Raw genomic sequence first — 18,952 nt, forward strand, 5'->3', positions numbered from 1 at the left:
GAGCCAAGTTTGCAATTTTATTCTGAACACAATAAAAAATCTGTGAAAATATAGTGAGCAGCCACACCATTGGCCAAACAAAGCCTCAGCTCTCCGCGCTAACTGCCCAACAGTTTTCATAGCATTTGGTTCAATCAATTGCATCTATTTGCGCGCGCATATGCTTTACGCACACTCTCTAGTCTAGTCCGAAAATTCACAGATATCGTCATCGCTCAGCACCAGTTTCTCCATCGCAATTTCGCGCTCGGTCATAGCACCAGCGCCAGCAGAACCAGAACCAGAGCCAGAGGGGCCACTGGGTGCCAGCGCATCGGCCGGTACATCGACCATAGCCGCCTGCGCCAGCCTCCGCATCAGGGCCACGTCATCACCATTCGCAGCAGGAAGTGGACGCCGCGCCAAAGCAATGCGCATCCTCAGCGACAGCTCATCAAAGAACCCCCGCCCACGCGCCCCCAACAGCGCCTCCGCAGCCATCGGCTCAGCGCACAGCCGCTCATTGGCCACCTGCGCGCGATACGCCTCAAAGAACTGTGGCTTGCGAAATGCCACCATGCCCCTGGACTGCACCGCGTTCTGCCGAGCGCCCTGGTCGAGCAGAAGCGGGTGGCCGCGCACATGCATGTATCCGTGCACAGCCAGCATGGCCGCATAACTGTCGGCCGCAGCCTGGGCTCCTCCTCGGCTCCCCATTGCGCGCGCCGTTGAGGCCAGGGCGTCAGCCTCGCTGAAGCCGTCGGCGGCCGCAGCGGCCTCGTCAATGGAGGAGCAGAAGTCAAGGTTGTTTTCGTGAATGAAAAGCTGGAATGTGCCAAGGTCCGTCGCCACGCTATCAAGAATCTCTGAGGGATCCGACTCGAGCCGCCCGCGGCCCAGCCCGCTGTTGTCCGTGAGTGCACCTGCAGCCATGCGCTTGGCATAGAGAACTTTGCCAGCGGCGTGAAATAGGTCTAGCGCCACGCGCCGCGGCTCTGCGCTGCTTCCATCGCGCTGCGTGCCGGCCATCCCAATGACCTTTGTTGCTGCTGTGCCCGGCCGCCGTCGCTTGCGCGAATGCCCTGGCGGCTCGCCCCGAGCCATCGGCGCCATCTGCGCCATCTGCAGCATAGTGATTGCCGAACGCATGTCGCCGCGGCACTGCTCCGAGATTGAGCGCACAGCAGCCAAACACTCCGCCGAGAACTTCGCCGATGCGCCTAGGCCGGCGCGCAGATGCAAAATACGCTTAAGCCCGCGCGCCACAATGGTCGGCGCTACGGGATTGAACTTGATCGTCTGGCAGAACGCCGAGTTGAACACAGCGCCAGGGACAACGTCGGCTGCGCTCCACACGGAAATGTCCGAGTGCGTGTCGCGGTCGGACTCGCGAAACCGGCGTTTCGTCTCAATGCCGCCGCCGCCGTCCAGCGCTTGCTGTGCCGCGAAGGCTTCGGTCACGACCATCACCAGCGGACAGGACTGCTGTACGGGCAACGAGATAAAGCGCAGCAGCGCTTGGCGGAACGCATCGCGCGTCTCGCGGTGTCCAATGTTAGGCAGGTCGTCGACCAAAATAATGCGGCTGCCGTGCGTTCGCTGTGTGCCATCGGTCGCTGTCGGCAGCGCCGCGTACCGCTCGGCACGCATAAGAAAGTTGCCAAACTGCCGCACGACGCTGCTTTCATCGTCTCCAGGCTCGGGCTGCCCGGCCAAGGGTGCCTGCGTGGACAGCGGGTTGATCCACTCGACGACGTCCAAGCTGAGTTCATGTGCCAGGACGCGGATACATGTGGATTTGCACGTTCCCGCTGCGCCCTCGACCACAAGAATACGGAAAAACCCCGATCCGTTGCGCCCTCCTGATGCAGCCGCATCCGCTGCCATCGACAACCACCCGCGCACCTGCGAGATTTTGCCTGCGTGCACTGCCAGGTCACCAACAGTCTCTGGTGCGTACCGCTGCCACCACAACTCACCTCTGTCGTCCGCGCCGTCGTCCATCAGTCGCTGTTTTTCTGCGGTTTGCCGCGGGTTGGCCAGCTTAAATCGCGGCCGGTCGGTGATTGGCCGCCGCTTTGCCGTGCTAACTGGCGGCCGCATCTTTTCCGCGCATTTGTTCGCCTGGCTGCTGTTACCACTGCCGTCGCCAATGTGTCGTGCCTGCTCCGGTTGTGGGCTTTTGCTCACCTGGCTGCTGCTATTGCTGTTGTGTCGCGGCTCAGGCTGAGAGCACTCCTCTATTAGCGCTTCCAAATCGCTGTCTATCTCAAAGTCCATATTGTCTATCATGTCGTCGTTGCTCGGTGCCACCAGGGAAATCACCTCCTTTTGCGTCTCTTTATTATAGTCTTTTGAGCTGCGCAGCCGCGTCTACTCTTCACACAAAAAAGTATAACTCAGTTTTAGCAAAATGGGTTTTGTTTGTCAGAACATAATGCCCAATTCGTTGGCCGTTAATCGTTGGCCGCAGCCAGCGCAGCTTCTTTGTTCGGCGCGAATTTCACCTCCTTACTTTATGTGACATTGAAACAAAAATGTGAAAAATATATATATTGGAAATGCAAAATGCCAAAGGAAAAAACAAGTAAACCAAACCAAAAAAGAGAGAAAAAAGTATAAATACCGGATCGCCGCTTAGCACACAAAAAGGCGCACTTTTCCAAACTGCGCATTTAGCTTGCAATCAAATCAAAAATCAAAACCCAATCAGGTTCCAATTCAGTGGTTGATCTCCAAAGACTGCTGCGCAACAAGCAGGCTGTACAGCCCACGCTGTGCGATCAACTCCTCGTGCGATCCTTGCTCGACAATTCGGCCCTGCCTGAACACAACAATAACATCGGCATTTTGGATAGTACTCAGCCGGTGCGCAATAACCACAGTTGTCCGGCCCATTGTCGCCTTATCCAGGGCCTCCTGCACCAGCTTTTCGCTCTGCGAGTCCAGTGCACTTGACGCCTCGTCCAGGAGCAGAATCTTTGGGTTGCGCACCAACGCCCTGGCAATCGCAATGCGCTGTCTTTGACCACCTGAAAGCTGACCACCTGTCTGTCCGATGCGCGTGGCATACCCGTCAGGCAACTCAGTGATAAACCCGTGGATGTTGGCCTGACGGGCCACCTCCTCAATCTCTTGCTGCGTGGCCGAGGGCTGTCCATATGCGATGTTTTCAGCTATAGTGTAGTCAAACAAAACAGGCTCCTGACCGACCAGCGCAAGGTTATTGCGCAGGCTCTCGACATTCCACTCACGTACATCTGTGCCCTCGACGCTGACTGTGCCGCCAAGAACATCATAGAGTCGTTGGATAAGTGCAATTACTGTAGACTTGCCCGATCCCGACGGCCCAACCAATGCAATGGTGCGCCCAGGCGTTGCCTTAAGAGTGACTCCGCGCAGAATCCGTGCTTGAGCTCGCGTCGGGTACGCAAACATTACATTGTCCAGCGCTACCACGGACTTGGCCCGCTCCTGCTCCAGACACGCGCCTTCCTGCGACTGCGCGTCAATGGTCGGTACACTGCTCAGCGTATTTATTAGCTTGTCAGCCGAGATTAGTGCTTTAGTAACCACCGATGACTGCTGCGCGACCAGCCCAAGCGCAAATGCCGAAAATACAATGGCGTACATGACGTTAAACATTGCTTGCACATCGATATATCCTCGGAGAATGAACCGCGAGCCGACGAAAAATGCCAGGCAATACACCAGGAACATGCTGGCTTGCGCAAGCCCGTAGCCGAGAGAGCCAAAATAGTGGTTCTTGATGGCGTTTCTGTACGGCTCAACACTGTTTCTGCGGAACTGCTCGATGAAGGTGTGCTCGCGTGTCAATGAGGCCACCGTGCGGATATTGGCCACCGTCTCTGAGGCCTCCTGTGACGCCTTCTCGTACGCGCCCTTCATAGCCTTCGTCGAGGCAAACACCGCGCGACCCTCAAAATAAAATGCCAACGTGAGAAAAGGTAGCGTGGCAACAATGACCAGGGTCAAGTGCCAGTCGTAGATAAAGGCAATGACAATGCCCGTCAGTAGTGACGTTGCGCCGGCAATAAATGCCGGCAGGGCTTCGCCAATGGCCTTGTTGATGTCCGCCGCCTCGGTCGCCAGCCGCGAAGTTAGCGCACCAGTGCCGTTCTCCTTGCGGTCAAAGTACGCCGCGTCCTGCCGCATCATTGCTCGGAACATATCATAGCGCACATTGAAGGTTATCTGCTCACCAGCCCGGACAAAGCAGAGGTTGCGCCCGCCAATGGCAAAAAATATTACACAGGCAAACATGAAGAACAGTCCGCCGTAGAGATTGACCTCATGTCGCTGCTGCGCCTTGTCGGGGATTGCCATTGCCACGATCATCCGCGAAAACACAAGCGAAAAGCATGGGAATGACGCTCCATCGATCATTGTCATCAGGGTACCTGGAATAAACATTATAGTGTGCTTGCGGTACATCATAACCAGCTGCACAAGTGAGCGCAACCCGTTGCCGCTCATGCGCTGAGCATCGCTATTGTCCGCAGCCTCAGACGTGACACTGCGTGACTCAGTATCTATAGACGCACCCGTCTGCGTGTGCTGGATAGAGGTGCCTTTCAGCAAAGACCTGCGCGTGTTTGTGCGCTTTGTTTGAACTGGCACTGGTGCTGGCATCTCCATAATATCGCTGGCGTTGTCTGGCGGCGAGCCGCCCGGCGATACAACACTGTTCATCTGCGCGACATCCTGCTCCAGCGCCTGGCGCAAGTGCTGGGCATCAACCAGGCGCGCATACGCACCCTGCCTTGCAATCAACTCCTCGTGGCTGCCGGACTCCAGCACACGCCCCTTGGAAATGACATGGATGACGTCCGAGTCCCTGATGGTGCTGAGCCTGTGCGCCACTGTGATGGTCGTACGATTAGCTGAAGCTTTGTCCAGGGCATCCTGTACAATGCGCTCAGCCGATGAATCCAGTGCTGAGGTGGCCTCGTCTAGAAGCAGAATCCTTGGGTTGCGCACCAGCGCCCTGGCAATGGCAATGCGCTGCTTCTGCCCTCCCGAAAGCAGCGCCCCGCGCTCGCCACACAAGGTTTCGTAGCCATCGGGAAGGTCCATAATAAAGTCGTGGGCATTTGCATCCCTGCACGCTTGCTCGACTTGCTCGCGCGTTGGCGGGTTGCCCTCAGCGTCGATAGCACCCCAGGCAATATTTTGGAAAATCGAGTACCCAAAGAGGACGGGAGTTTGCATTATAACGCCAATTTGCTGTCGCAGAGAGCGCACGTTGTATTCGCGCACGTCCACGCCGTCGACCCTGACTGCGCCTTTCTCGGGGTCGTAGAACCGCTCGATCAGTCCGATCATCGTCGACTTGCCGCATCCAGACTCGCCGACCAGCGCTACTTTCTGCCCTGGTCGCACGTGCATGCTGAATCCTTGCATAACCTTGACATCCGGGCGAGTTGGGTACCAGAAATCCACGTCGCACAGCTCGATGTCGCCCTGGATATTCTCTGCAGACAGGCCCTTGTCCGTGTCCACCGGGTCAATCGGAGACTGCCGGTCAATCACCTGGTACACTTTGACCGCTGCGCCGCGCGCACTGGACACCGCCGAAATGCTTGGTGCCGAGTTGCCCAGAGAAAACCCGCCAATTATCAGTGAAAAGAACACGTTGAGTACCGTTTCGGGACTCATTTTGCCCTCCCGTGCCAGCTTGCCGCCGTACCAGAACCCTAGGGCATACACGCTATAAATGCTAAACATGATGAACCCCAAGCACAGGCCCAGAACCAGCGACTTCTTCAGGCCCTTGGCCCGCGCCACCAAAATCTTTGTTCTGTACCGCTCCAGCTCGCGCTGTTGGCCACTAAATGCCATCACCGTCTTGATAGACGACAGAACTTCGTCAGCCACGCCGCCGGCCTCTGCGTACGAGTCCTGGCCACCCGCAGTGTTTTCCGCAAGCAAGATACCCATCAGCCCGGCCGACCCAACGATGGCCGGCAACACAGCGAGCACAACGAGCGTCAGCCGCCAGCCCTTTGTAAACGCTAATATTATGCTTGTGCCAAAAGTGACGACGTACTGTACGACGAAGCTGAACTTTTCGCCTATCCCCTCCTGCACCATATTAACATCCGCTGAAATGCGAGTCGTCAGCTCGCCGGTCGACAGCTCATCAAACCAGCCGATATTCTGGCGCAAAATCGAAATGTAGAACATCTCGCGCATCCGCCTGCCAATTCTCTCCGAAGACACGCTCCACGTTAGCTTTTGCACACTCGAAACGACCCACATGGCTAGTCCCAGTGCTAGAAAGTACAGGCAGTACCGCCGCGTCTCAGAGTCAAGGTAGTTTCGCGACTTTTGGTTGTCACCACCGCTGCTATCGAAGTTAAAATCCAAGAATTTGCCCGTCAAACTGGAGAAAATGAGCGTCATGAGTGGCAGCGCTGTGCCTGCTGCGCACGCTCCTGCCGTGCCAATGACCATCAGCAGCTTGTCTGATGGGTCAGCAAATCGGAAGAGCTGGACCAGAGACACCATTGGCTGCTTTTCCTTTACCTGTCCCTTGGCACCCGTGGATTTGCCGAACAGCTTATACTTGCTTGTCTTTTCAGGTTCAGTATGCGGCAAATCCGGCCCAAATTCGGCGAGTTCAATAGGCGGGTCTGCAGTCATTGTCGCTCCTTGTTTTAGCTCGACAATGCGGGTTTGAAAATCAAATATTGGTAAGGCAAAGTAAAGTAAAGTAAAGTAAAGTAAAGTGGTGAAGAAAACAAAACAACGAAAAAAGCAAAATAATTATGTCAAGGTTGTGTTTGTTTGTCTACCTGTTGGATCCTGCATGCATATTACAATAAGCTTGGCTGTTTCCTTTTCCTTATGCAGAAATTTGATTGTTTGGAAATACACAACAGTAATAAAAAACCAAAGCCGCCTTCAAATAGCTAAATAATGTCACAATGGCCAATTTGGCACAATAACCACACACTTGGTCCAAAGCACCAAAACCAAAATCAAAATGGTTATTTATGTTTATTTAATATACTAAAATGCAAGACAATAAAAAAGTAACAATACACAACTGGGGTGAATGTCTGCTGCCTTGTTATTGGTGCTATCTCCATTCTTGTTGACACCAAACGCTTGCTATTCCATTACCTTGCCTGAAATGCAGACATTATTATCATATGGTATACTCTAAGCAGCCTTAGGAATCAACTTCACATTGTAGTCATTACATATCTTAGTTTTCAAGTTTCCATACAAATTTTTATATTCCGAAAAATACACAACATACAATATACACTTGTTGCCATCTTTATCTTTCGCATTATGGATGGTATCCGAAGATATTTTGGAACGTTCAACTAACATTTTTTTTGCTATAACAGAAAATTTAAGAAACGGGCCATTTTCTGTTGTAAATTTTTCTTCATAACTCAAATCATTAAATGCAGGGTTACATAAAATATAAATAGTAATCATCTAAAAAACCTTGAGATATATATGTTTGAAAAGCTGTGAGCGTACAAGTGTGCAAATGTGTAATTATAAAATTTATTTGGCTGCCAAAAAGTGCACATTTTATACTATTCAGAATGTTTTTTTTTAAAAAAACGAAAAGCCCGAGCCAAAACCTTTTATTAGTGCAATTTACAAAACAATTTTCAACTGGCAAATTCTCTATTCCCAAATAATGAATAAAAGTATGCAAATACTTTGCAATTATACTAGAAAAGGTTTTCATTTTTGTACGCGTGTTTTCTTTTTGTAAAGCAATTGTATAAGGCCAATGAGCGCATGTATGCGCACATGCATTTTATTTTACGCTAATAGCACAGTTTTTAATACAAAATTTTAAAAACATGCGCGAGTAAATATTCTATGGGCTCTGCTTTCTATGCGGGCACCTTTTAATTGGTCACTTGCCCTTTTCCTATCATTTTTAAAACTAATGCATGTATGTTTGTGCGTTTTCCATTCCATCTATTTTTATTTTACTCTGACAATTACGTGAAAAAAGGTATTCCATTTTGAATGTCTTTGCAATAGAACTGGCCAACAAAAAAATTAGAAAATGCCATGTTAGCCATTATTTTTTATGTGTGTAGATTTATTCAACGAATCAAGGCTATATTATAATCGTCTTGATCATCGATTAAATAACATTATTAGCAAATTGTACCAAGTTTTAGTTTCTTTTAACATATTACTAGTTTAAAATTAATAACAGAATTGGCCGATTCCATTTCCAAACGCAATTACTGCTGATATTAACCAACAATTCAAATATTTCACGCTGTGCAATGCATTAAAAATTAACACAGGGTTGTTTACAAACAGTTTTTGACACGGGGAAACAATAAAATACCCAGATATGGTTGTACGAGCAAAGTTTGTTTTTTTACGGGTTTTCTGTTACGTGTTGAAAATGAAAATAAATTCCCAATCACTTGCGCCGTTATTGCAATTATTTGTGTGTTTTCTGGTTCCAAAAAACATTTGTTCATTGTTTAGAACAATGAAAACACTATATTTAGTTCTTATTCAGAGGCCGTATCCAAATATAAAAATTTAGTAGTACGCACACACTATTTAATGCAAATCACGCTTACCATTCGTCGGCCAAGTGATATTTGTATTTTTGTTGCATTTTTGAGACAAGTCCTTTTTTCTTGCTCCATCTCCAAATATCTACCAAAAATGCAATTGCATATATCTTTTTATATAATTTCCATCATTTCAACTCTGGCTGCTGGTCAGTTGCCAGCCATTGCCAAAACTCCCCTGGCGAGAAGGCAGCAGAAACTTAAAAACTATAACGATAAATACCCAACTTGGCATACGGATGTGCAAGTATATGGCGAGCCAGAAATCTATGACACTGATTTCCAAAAATGCAAAAAAGCTCACGATGAGCACTTCCTGTGGTTGGTTAACGCTGCGCAGACATTTGCTAACAATGACGGTCAGATTCACAGCGCAGGCAGCGGCAACAAGTTGTGCAGCAAGTGCTTCTGTGTTCCGAATACACAGCGTGTCGGCTGTGTGCACATTGATTGCAAAGAGGTTGCAGGTGGATAATTGAAATTGAGTTTAATTTCGATTATATTTAATAAAGGCATACACATTTAAAGACTGATGGGGAAATGAAGGTGCTTATGACAGGATCCAAATTGCAGATGATCTTCTCGATCATTGTACACATGTTATGTTCATGAAATGCAATAAATACAATGAGCTTAACAAAAAAGTTCAAAAACTTAAGGAGACTGCAAGAGCAAAATACATAAAAGTAGAGTGTTATAGTGAGAGAGGGGTATGATAAGCATTAGTTGTCTAGTGCTAAAAGGTAGGGGTGATTTTATAAAAGATTTTACTACTGATGTTTCTAAAATACTACTAGGGCCAGCCTCATCTTATATATGTGCCTTGTCGCCTTTGTTGTGCACATTGTCAATTGTGCTCTCCGTTGGTGAGAACTAGATCTTCTGCGAGCAGACCGGTATCTTGGCAAGTCAATGTTGTGGTTTTTGCGTGTGTGCACTCATACGTGTGCATTTCAAAGTAGGGAGCATGTTTGAGCATCAATGTAATGCCTCCCTAATTTACGCCTGCATGATCCAATTAGTACCCTATCAATTGGCACGCAGGTGGAAACCTGTTTCGCGATTCTCGACCTCAACATCCACTTCCATATCTCCAGTCTGTGCAACAAGAGGAATTAAATGGCACTACTTTAGCAAGTCTAGTCTTTAAAATTTGAATTGATTCAATTTGGTTCCTAATATATTTTAGTAAACAAATACTTAATATACACGTGACTGCAGTCATAACCTTTTACTCAATATAAAAACTTTAAAGGTTAAAATGAACATGGAAAACCCTCTCGCACGTATATTAACTGCAAACTTATTTTTGCCAGCCATTACTACCACTCCACCAAAAATGAAGCTCACCGCAGATCTCATCAACAACTCTCCCACATACATTAACGCGATAAAGGACCGCGAGTTGGATCTAAGCGGGAACCAGATCTCACTGATAGAAAATCTGGGAGCCGCGCGCGATCTCAACGACTCTCTCAATCTGTGCGACAATAGTATCCGAATCCTGGGCAACTTCCCCATACTCAAGCGCCTGCACTCGCTGTACCTGGCCGACAACCGCATAGCGTCGGTTGAGCGGAATTTGGCAGAGTACATGCCGAATTTGCAAACGCTGGTTTTGACAAACAACGATATCGGCGATTTGGTCGACTTGGAACCACTAAGGAATATGGGCCGCTTGGAGATAGTCTCACTGGTTAATAATCCAGTTATGCGGAAACCGCATGCCCGGCTGTGGTGTGTCTGGCGGCTCTCGAGCTCTCTGCGGGTGTTGGATTTCGAAAAAATCGGACAAAATGAGAGAAACGAGGCGAAGAGACTGTTTGAGGACGGAAAGGGCGGCATTTCGGAATTGGCGAAGAACATCTTGGCTATAGAATCGGTGGCGGCGGCGAGCAACGTGTTTGTTCCCGGAGAGGGCCTTGACGCAGTCCTTGGCGGCGAGCAGCAGCAGCATCAAGAGGTAGAGAAGAGCGCAGAGGACATACAGCGCGAGCAGAGTATCGCCGAACTCAAGGCACGGATTCGCGAAGAAATGGCACAGGTCGAAGCCATGGAAGAGTTTATCTGAATAAAAAATTGTAGTTTGTTTTTATATTTATGGGTGATAGAGAATTGGCAAGTTCAAAAATTCATTATACTTTTTATTACTTGTCCTCCTCAGGAATGACGCCCTCGCTCTGGCCGTGGTACGGGTGGCTGGCAAAGTTGAACCAAGGAATGACATCAAAATTAAAGAACGCGCCGGTCGAGTATGCGGCTGATGTGCGCTGCAGGGCCAGAGGCATGTTGGACACGCCGTGCATGGGTTTGCCCTGGGCCTTCAGCTTGGCGTATTCCACGCGGTACTTTTTGATCTCGCGCGAGTTCTCCGACAGTCCCCAGAAACGCACCGAGACCATCATGTATGCGGTCAGGAATCCTGCCATGGCGCCAATGCCGCCGGCAATCTTCATCGCACGCATGAGCGGCTTACCGGGGTTGCCTGAGGGCTGGTACTTCTCTACACAATGTAAATGGTTCGCGGAATTGAAGGTTTTAGTTTTGGTGAAATGCGTGGCAAAAGCTCAATTTGTGCTCATTTGACCCTGAGACAGCAGAAACAATGCTTACCCATCCAGTACATAAAACCGGGGCCCAATGCTGTCAACGAGGCGGCAACGGCGTAGTCGGTCGGGCGGAAGTACCGGACGACCCGGCTAAAGTTGGGGTCAGTGTCGATGACCGGGTATGGCGCCTTGTGAAGATTCTGCATTTGACTGGAAATTGAAAGTAGATAAAATAAAAAATAAAGTACAGCAGAATACTAATCAGTTCAACAAAACTAAAAGATTTTTAATAAACAGAGGTTGAATTGAACGAAAATAAAGTTGAAAAAAACGAACTAAAAAGTCACAAAAAATATTAGCTGCAAAAAAGATACTCGATTTTTTTGTGAGTGGGGCGTGTGTTTTGTGTCGGTTTGGCTGATCATCTGCAGAGATAGGTGATCAGAAAATCAGTATTTACAGCTGAGGCTTAATTTTCATTCTCATATATTCCCCTTCCCCAGCCCAAAAAACGATCTCAAACATCAACATCAGCCTTTTCTTTTTTCTTTTCGTACTTTTTCTTAAAACCTTCCTTTTACGATATATATACTCGTCACAAACTAAAATTCAAATGAATCGCAGCGCCTCCTTGCTAAAGACCGTTTTCACTCCGGCCGCCCGGTACCACAGCGCATTATGCACAGCAGCCACCAGGACAACTGGCGTTTCAGTCTTGGCCCTGGCCAAGAGCCAAAGCGCAAACACATGCGTGCAGCAGCGCCTTACTTACAGCACAGAACAGCCAGCACCACCAGCAACCAGCCCACCCAAACATGTGCTTCCAGAGAAATACGCGGCATTCTTCCGCAGCCTGCTCAAGCGGTTCCTGCCGCAATACCAGGCGCAATCCATCGGTAAAATGGTCTACAAATCGTGCAGCACATACCCAGACTTTAAGGAGTTCTGGGTGGGTGAGTGCCAGCTTCCAGAGACATTCCAAACGTGGTTTTCCACGACGTCCTTGTACGTGTGGATGGCCATGGTGCGCATTCGTGCTGATACCAATTCCAAGCATTACAACCAGGGCTTGATCGATCAGTTTTTCCAGGACGCCGAAGCTAAGATGCGCGAGTCGGGCATAAAGTCAGGCCGCATCATCAACGACACACTGAAGGATTTGGTTCAGTCCTTCCAGGGCACCGTGATGTCACTGGACGAGGGCTTTGCCCGGTCGGACGCTGTCTTGGCTGCTGCCATCTGGCGCAATTTGGTACCTGTCGACGAGGCCGTAATGCAGATCGACACCGTGGTCCGGTATGTGCGCCAGGAGCTGCAAAGGCTTGACAAGTGCGAACTGTCGGAGATTACCTCGGGCAACTTTGTCTTTGAGTCCATCAGCGAGCAAAAATAGGTTTAATCTTTTTATTGAGCCATCTTTGTCTTTATCTGAAGCAAAAAAAATCAAAAAATCAATTATGCGATCATCTTTCCTTATGCCAAATTTTTTTGAAGGGGATAATATTGAGGTGCAGTGAGCTGAGTGGCTTTGCTAGGCAGTTGCATCTGGCCGTTGCAAAAATGGAACTCAAAAATTTTGTGTATCTGGAAAGCCAAATGACACCATGCGTCAAAGAAAATCATTGCAGTCGAGCATAAATTGTTTTTTTTTAATTCCTTGTCCATGGTACCATCCAAGCACCCTCTCCTCTTTTTTACTTGTTCCATCTTTTCTTTATTTAAATTCTTTCTTTCTTTCTTTTGAATTCTACATTTTTAAATTTTTTTTGCACAAAATACATACATCGACAATAATATCACAAGAACATGTCCCCACGCACGACTAGCGGTCCGCGGCGCTACAAGCTGCGGGTCAACTTTGTCGGCCTCGATGCCTACGACAGGGACGAGAATGTCCTACCCTACCGCAAACTAATATACATTGCGTACGAGAACGAGAGCATTCGCAACGTTTGTGAAGGCATTAACACGTTGTTTGCCAAGCTTTATCCAGAAGACGGGTAGGTTCTTTCCATTTCCAGTCGAAAGGCCGCAGTTGCTTGACCACCTTGCTCATTGTTGAGGGGAGTCACGTTGTTTTAATATCCTGTTCGCCTGCTAATACTGCATACAAACGGATATTATTATCACCGTGTTTGTTTTATTTTACTTTTACTACTGATAGACACAACAAGGTGGTTCGTCTGCGCGACTCCTTCATGTGCGACGTTTCTGACGACTTTATTGTCTCTGAGGTTTTCGATGAGAGCCCCGAGGTGTATGCAGCAATGAAGGAGCTATCGGTGTCGGACGATCTCCCGGAATCCGCGTTACTTAGCACCTCGAATGACCACCAGAGGATTGCGGTCCGGCCGAAGCGAAAGCGCTACATACTTACTCCCTGTCGGGACATGGTCCCGCTGCTGATAGACAGGCGAGAATCAATGCCGCTCGAGGTGGCTGCTAGGAACGGATGCAGCCCGGATGGCATTGTGAGATCAACAGATAGGCCAAAGAGGATTCGTCTGGATAGCTCTTCGTCCAAGATGACCAACCAGCGCAGATATGGTACCGAAAGCCCGGAGCTCGGGTCGTTTGGCGATAAGCACGAGTTTACCAATGTATTAGTTTCCGCAGCTACATCTGCCGCTGCGTTGGGAATCACATCTCGCACAAATGTGATCAAAAACAGCCTGCCTGGCACTGGAAGACCCGGGATTTTGATCAACCGGGATTCACATGTGTTTTCGGCAATTGCTCCGAGCTATATCTCCGGTGTTGGTCTTGACATTGTCGGTGGAACGCCGCACTCCGAGGCGATGAGCCCCGAGCTTGGCCAGCATATTTATCAATTACAGAACCCCCACCCAGAGGCAGAACTGAATCCCAGTGTCAATGAGGAGCCATCTAGCGAGCAGGCAGATGGGGTTGATAGCCGCAACGACAACGAGCCACCTGCGCACAACGCAGCAGTCACATCACCGCCAACTACGAGGAGCAGCGCCCGGCTCGCCAAAAACCAAACTAAAGATCTGGTCAGCACTACTCCCGCGGCTTCTAAGCTGACGGAAAAGGCTGCCGTTAAACCCAAGCCTGAGCTTGAGGCCGATGCTGATTCTGATTCGGCGCAAATGGACGCCGAGTCTGTCGCCCCGACCAGCACTGCCAACACGGAAATTGCAGCTGCAGCTACGGCTGCTTCTGCCACGCCGAGCTCTGACGTCACAGGCGAGGGGGAGAAGTCCGGTGAGGCAGAGTCCAGCGATGGCAGTGCTATGGAAGTGGACGATGACAATGTCAAAGTCAAGGTTGATGCCGAAGCTGACGAGTCCAGCGACGAGGATAGCGGGTCCGACGATGAGGAAGAGTCTAGCGACGACGAGGCTGCCGAAGAAGATGTTAAGACCGAGCCTGGCGTAGAAGCTGAAGGGTCCAGCGAGGAGGAGGAAGAGGATGAGGAGGAGGATGAGGAGGAGGATGAGTCAAATGAAGAGGATGCCGACAAGACTACTGTCAAGATTGAGCCCGGCACTGAAGTCGAGGTCGAGGAGGGAGAGTCTGACGAAGGGTCTGATGGAGAATCTAGCGGCGAAGAGGAGGCCGGTGTGGCTGTCGTAAAGACCGAGCCCGATGTTGAGGAGGAAGAGGAGGAGGAGGGAGAATCCAGCGAGGACGAAGATTCCGGCGACGAGGAAGAGTCCAGCGACGAAGAGGCCGACGAGTTTATTGTCAAGGCCGAGCCTGGCGCCGAGGAGGAGCAGGGGGAGGAGGAAGAATCCGAGGAAGAGGAGGCGTCTGGCGACAATGGGGTGGTGGTCGTCAAGGTCGAGTCTGCTGCAAACTCCATTTCAGTTGCAGATTCTAAGGCGAACGAGGACGAAGCGGAGTCATCTGACGAAGAATCCGGCAGCGCAAGCGAGTCCAATTCGGGCGAATCGGATGATTACAGCGACTCTGACGGCGACACTGAATCCGAGACTGAATCCGAACTTCGAGCAAGTGTCAAGTCCAAGGTCACCAGCAGTGCTGGAGCCAGTGACAACAAGGATGCCATCAGCGTCATCAAGGGCAAGCTTGCGGAGCACATGTCTGTTGCTGCGCCGCAAACACCAGTGCAGTCGAAGCAGCGGCCGCCGGCGCTCGATGCGAGCAAATTCTTGACTCCCTCGAAAAAATTGGACAACGCAGTCCCCGACACACCCATCAGCCCCTCGCGGCGCAAAATACATTTGCGGAAGCCCTTGGCGGTTGAAAATGAATCTGACAGCTCCGACTCCGACTCCGACTCCGACAGTCAGCCCCGCAAGCTGGCCAAGTTGCCGATCCTCGGCACTCCCATTACTGTGCGGAGGATCAGCGGCGTGTTGGAGCTGGCCAAGACGCAGAGGGTTGGGCTGGGAAGAGAGGGTTCTGGTATCATGTCGATCAGCCAGATGGCCAAGGAGAAGCCATACGATGAGATGCGCAAGAAGATGGCCAAAATCGCGGCCACCCGGGTCACGTCGAGTTTGCAGAGTACGCCTGCAGCTTCGGCCAAAGCGACGCCTCAGCAGACAAGGGAGCCGTCGCCCGAAAATGAGAGCGACAGCGACTCGTCGTCATCCAGCAATTCCGATTCCAACTCTGAATCTGACTCTGGTAGTAGCAGTGACGACGACGACGATGGCAATATTAAGAACGGAGGCAGGGCAAATGGTAAGAATGTGACCATCAAGGCTCCAGAGTCCTCGCAGAGCATGCAGCGGAGGCCCATTCGTTTTGCTGGGGCCAGCTCGCTGACTACCAGCGCGAAGGCGCGGAGAAGGAAATCAGCGCTGTTGAATATGTGAGCTGAATATCGAATAATTTAATAAATATCATTTGGGATTAAATCAATTATTTGACAACACAAAAAGTCAGAATATAACTATATTTACTCTAAACTGGGGGTGTTTAGTGGGCAAACAATCTCACAAGTGCAGATTTTGGTGCATGGCTTGGTGCGGCACGGCTTGCAGCGCTTGGTGCAGCCGGCTTTCACCGCGTTGCTGCAGTTCGAAGGACATGCCAAAACAGGAATTTGGACAGCCGCGCAGACCATGCCTACGGCGCATGGAAGGGGGATTGAGTCGTTGTAGCAATCCTGGGATGGGTACTTGGGGATAGCCAAAACTTGGATGGCACCCAGGGAAGCGAATACAAGAGCAATGGTGAGGAACTTCATTAGTGATATTTGAGTTAAAAAGGTAATATTAGGATTGGTGAAAAATGGGTAAGGAAGAGAAGATTTTTAATAAGTAAAAATGACGGATGTGATTTTTAAAAATATTTTGTGACATACTAATAGGTTTGATTTATAAAGTAGGGAAACATTCGATGGAAGAAATATGCAGATACAATTGTTTGGGAGGTGGCGTATAGCATGTGTTTGTTTGTATTGTGTTTTGTATTTTGTCATATTTACCATGTGTATACATATCAGAACCCATGCTTTAATATGCCATTTTAAATACTGAATGAATTATTTCTAAAGTTTGTCTAGGCCAAAAGGCGCGAGAGTAAGAGTGAATGCGAAAAAATGAAATGGGTTTCAAACATCACTTGAACAAAACCCTTTCCTATGATTAGAATTCAATATATAATAGTGGAGTATCTTGTCATGAAACACAACCAGTGAAAAATTGGGGGAGGAGTAGGTAAGGGTGCTTTTGTATAGATTTTAAAACTTTCTTAATATTATAGTTCTATTACTTAATCCAATAAAGGAGGTTGTCTGTTTTGCTTATCACTTATCAGAAACGGCTTAATCGCTTGAACTTTGGCTAATTACTGTTTCATTTTTTATGCCCTTGATCAGTTGAGCATTTATTAAGGAAAAAAGGAAAGCTTCATTCAGGTAATAACTGATTAAATATAAGACATTTAACATTTAGATAAATATTTCTGCAACTTATAATAAAAAATATGTAGGAGTTTGATCATAGAAATGGGATATCACTTGCGCGGACAAGTTACCTCACATATGCAGAGAGCAGGGCAAACCATGTCATAGCATGGCTTGCAGCGTTCGGCACAGCCGGCCGGCACAACATCACCGCATTTCCATGGGCAGGCCGACACAGGGATCTGGACAGCCGCACAGGAGTTGCCCTCGGGGCATGGAAGAGGAATTTCATCATTGTAGCAGCCCTTGGGCTGGCACTTGGGGTTGGCTGAGACTTGGATGGCGGCCAGGGTAGCGAAGAGAAGGGCGGAAATGGAGAACTTCATTTTATTGTGCTAACAAAAATGACAATAGTAATGGTGGTAAAAGTGGCGATAATAAAAATAAACAGAAAACAAAGGAAATAGACGTGCTTTTATAGTATTTGGCAAAGATCTCGTATCAGCTCAATTGGTGTGCTTTATGAAAATAAAGAAAGCAAAATTTTTATTATATATATGGAAATCCAATTGCAAAGATATGCAGATACTACTATTTGGACAGCGGCACACATGTGCTTGGTTTTTTGTTCCATACATTAATTTTGACCACAATTTGCTATATTTGCCACGCATACACATGTTCGGAATACGTTTTATCATGCACATACCATTACCTTTTTTTTAAAAAAAAAAACTATTTTTAGTAACGCATGTAGCATTGCATTTGTAGCCAAAAGGAGCAATAAAAAGAGTAAAAGTGAAAATGAAAGTGAAAGTAGAGTAAGAAATCTGTGTAGTCAGACATCACATGAGCAAATTAAGTATATTCTAAGTAGAACATTGTAAATAATCGTGTATTGTAATGTGATAAAAGGCAGTCAGTTAAAAATAGGGGCGGAATTGCTAAAAAGAGGGGCTCCTGCGCAAAAATTTAAAATATTCAAACACCCTACTCCAACTTAATCTAATTTTAGGTTGTGCTTTTTTCAATTCACATTTAATATTTAATTATTTGATCAAATGCCAATTTATGTCCTATTTTTACTCTTTAATCACAATGGTTTACCTTCCATGGGAAAATATTTTATGCAGTTCTTCTTTATTAATGTCTTTTTATTATCATTGTTGTCGTTAATTATTTAATTACATTATTGTTATAGTAGGAGGGGGGTGTGAGGCGCACTAGTTGCCTAGTGTTAAAAGGTAGGGGCGATTTTATAAAAGGTAACTAGTGCTCCTCACACCCCCTCCTATAACATTATAAACATTGTATATACTTTACGATTGCGCTGGTAGAGGCCATGTGTAAATTTATTCTGAGAATACGGTAAAATTTAAGAATTTTGTTATATAACTTTAAGAATATAATTCATATATCTCGGTGAGCAAAAAAAGCAATAAAAATTGATGGTGCCAAACTGAAAACCTTACTTTAGCGGGCAAATATGCTCGCAAATGCAAACTTCAGCGCAGACCTCAGTATGACAGGGCTTGCAGCGCTTGGTACAACCAGCTGGCACATTATTGCCGCATTTTGAAGGGCAGACCAATACAGGAGTTTGAACAGTCATGCAGGCCCTGCCTATGGGACATGAAGGGGCGATTGAGTCGTTGTAGCAGCCCTCAGGATTGTTTTCAGTATTGGTCAAAGTCTGGGCAGCAGCCAAGGCAGTGAGGAAAAGAGCAGATGCAAGGAACTTCATTTTTATAGTTTTTAAAAGTAGTGCTAAAAATTACTATAAAGATGGAGTAAAAAAAAAAGTTAAAGAAAAATATGAAACAAGATGGCTGGGTTTCATATATATATTTCTATTCAACATTTTTATTAGTGTGCTGTGAAAAAATAACAAAAAATAATATTAATTTCTGGACAGCTGCACTCAGCCACCTAAAGCCTTGCACAATATTTGTTTTGTCTTTGTCTTTGTTACATTCACCATG

At 47.9% G+C, this 18,952-nt stretch overlaps 9 protein-coding genes across 9 annotated transcripts; 4 read left to right on the forward strand and 5 right to left on the reverse strand.

Annotated features, from left to right (window-relative positions):
- Positions 1–2: 2 nt before the first annotated feature.
- BX661DRAFT_184454 (Rad17 cell cycle checkpoint protein-domain-containing protein) lies at positions 3–2,564 on the reverse strand. Its single transcript, XM_051536511.1, has one exon. It carries the CDS (start codon positions 2,269–2,271, stop codon positions 184–186), a length of 2,088 nt encoding a protein of 695 aa, XP_051390884.1. The 5' UTR covers positions 2,272–2,564; the 3' UTR covers positions 3–183.
- A 1-nt stretch (position 2,565) lies between these two features.
- Positions 2,566–6,725, reverse strand: BX661DRAFT_184456 (multidrug resistance protein 1). The gene has a single exon (XM_051536512.1). It carries the CDS (start codon positions 6,643–6,645, stop codon positions 2,701–2,703), a length of 3,945 nt encoding a protein of 1,314 aa, XP_051390885.1. The 5' UTR covers positions 6,646–6,725; the 3' UTR covers positions 2,566–2,700.
- Positions 6,726–8,638: 1,913 nt separating this feature from the next.
- BX661DRAFT_184458 (uncharacterized protein) lies at positions 8,639–9,091 on the forward strand. The gene has a single exon (XM_051536513.1). The coding sequence runs from the start codon at positions 8,674–8,676 to the stop codon at positions 9,052–9,054; it is 381 nt and encodes a 126-aa protein (XP_051390886.1). The 5' UTR covers positions 8,639–8,673; the 3' UTR covers positions 9,055–9,091.
- Positions 9,092–9,750: 659 nt separating this feature from the next.
- On the forward strand, positions 9,751–10,652 carry BX661DRAFT_184465 (leucine-rich repeat-domain-containing protein; the record flags this gene model as incomplete). The annotated part of the gene is made up of 1 exon (XM_051536514.1): positions 9,751–10,652. The coding sequence occupies exon 1, from the start codon at positions 9,841–9,843 to the stop codon at positions 10,648–10,650; it is 810 nt and encodes a 269-aa protein (XP_051390887.1). The 5' UTR covers positions 9,751–9,840.
- Positions 10,653–11,482, reverse strand: BX661DRAFT_184467 (NADH-ubiquinone oxidoreductase complex I, 21 kDa subunit-domain-containing protein). Its single transcript, XM_051536515.1, has 2 exons — positions 11,193–11,482; positions 10,653–11,082 (listed from the first exon to the last, which is right to left on the reverse strand). Exons 1-2 carry the CDS (start codon positions 11,332–11,334, stop codon positions 10,727–10,729), a joined length of 498 nt encoding a protein of 165 aa, XP_051390888.1. The 5' UTR covers positions 11,335–11,482; the 3' UTR covers positions 10,653–10,726.
- Positions 11,483–11,662: 180 nt separating this feature from the next.
- BX661DRAFT_184469 (ubiquinol-cytochrome C chaperone-domain-containing protein) lies at positions 11,663–12,681 on the forward strand. The gene has a single exon (XM_051536516.1). The coding sequence runs from the start codon at positions 11,742–11,744 to the stop codon at positions 12,519–12,521; it is 780 nt and encodes a 259-aa protein (XP_051390889.1). The 5' UTR covers positions 11,663–11,741; the 3' UTR covers positions 12,522–12,681.
- Positions 12,682–12,799: 118 nt separating this feature from the next.
- Positions 12,800–16,016, forward strand: BX661DRAFT_184471 (uncharacterized protein). Its single transcript, XM_051536517.1, has 2 exons — positions 12,800–13,128; positions 13,293–16,016. Exons 1-2 carry the CDS (start codon positions 12,935–12,937, stop codon positions 15,934–15,936), a joined length of 2,838 nt encoding a protein of 945 aa, XP_051390890.1. The 5' UTR covers positions 12,800–12,934; the 3' UTR covers positions 15,937–16,016.
- Positions 16,017–16,346, reverse strand: BX661DRAFT_184472 (uncharacterized protein; the record flags this gene model as incomplete). The annotated part of the gene is made up of 1 exon (XM_051536518.1): positions 16,017–16,346. A coding segment is annotated over exon 1 (286 nt), but the record flags the coding sequence as incomplete, so codon positions are not given.
- A 1,803-nt stretch (positions 16,347–18,149) lies between these two features.
- On the reverse strand, positions 18,150–18,861 carry BX661DRAFT_184474 (uncharacterized protein; the record flags this gene model as incomplete). The annotated part of the gene is made up of 1 exon (XM_051536519.1): positions 18,150–18,861. A coding segment is annotated over exon 1 (271 nt), but the record flags the coding sequence as incomplete, so codon positions are not given.
- Positions 18,862–18,952: the final 91 nt, after the last annotated feature.

The sequence above is a fragment of the Kickxella alabastrina genome (assembly GCF_025024165.1).
Source record: "Kickxella alabastrina strain RSA 675 chromosome Unknown BX661scaffold_15, whole genome shotgun sequence".
Lineage (NCBI taxonomy): Eukaryota > Fungi > Kickxellomycota > Kickxellomycetes > Kickxellales > Kickxellaceae > Kickxella > Kickxella alabastrina.

Coding starts and splice junctions, on each gene's coding strand:
- BX661DRAFT_184454 (XM_051536511.1), bottom strand. CDS start 2,271: ATGATAGACAATATGGACTTTGAGATAGACAGCGATTTGGAAGCGCTA.
- BX661DRAFT_184456 (XM_051536512.1), bottom strand. CDS start 6,645: ATGACTGCAGACCCGCCTATTGAACTCGCCGAATTTGGGCCGGATTTG.
- BX661DRAFT_184458 (XM_051536513.1), top strand. CDS start 8,674: ATGCAATTGCATATATCTTTTTATATAATTTCCATCATTTCAACTCTG.
- BX661DRAFT_184467 (XM_051536515.1), bottom strand. CDS start 11,334: ATGCAGAATCTTCACAAGGCGCCATACCCGGTCATCGACACTGACCCC. Junction 11,083..11,192: donor CGGTTTTATGTACTGGATGG/GTAAGCATTGTT, acceptor TACATTGTGTAG/AGAAGTACCAGCCCTCAGGC.
- BX661DRAFT_184469 (XM_051536516.1), top strand. CDS start 11,742: ATGAATCGCAGCGCCTCCTTGCTAAAGACCGTTTTCACTCCGGCCGCC.
- BX661DRAFT_184471 (XM_051536517.1), top strand. CDS start 12,935: ATGTCCCCACGCACGACTAGCGGTCCGCGGCGCTACAAGCTGCGGGTC. Junction 13,129..13,292: donor AAGCTTTATCCAGAAGACGG/GTAGGTTCTTTC, acceptor TACTACTGATAG/ACACAACAAGGTGGTTCGTC.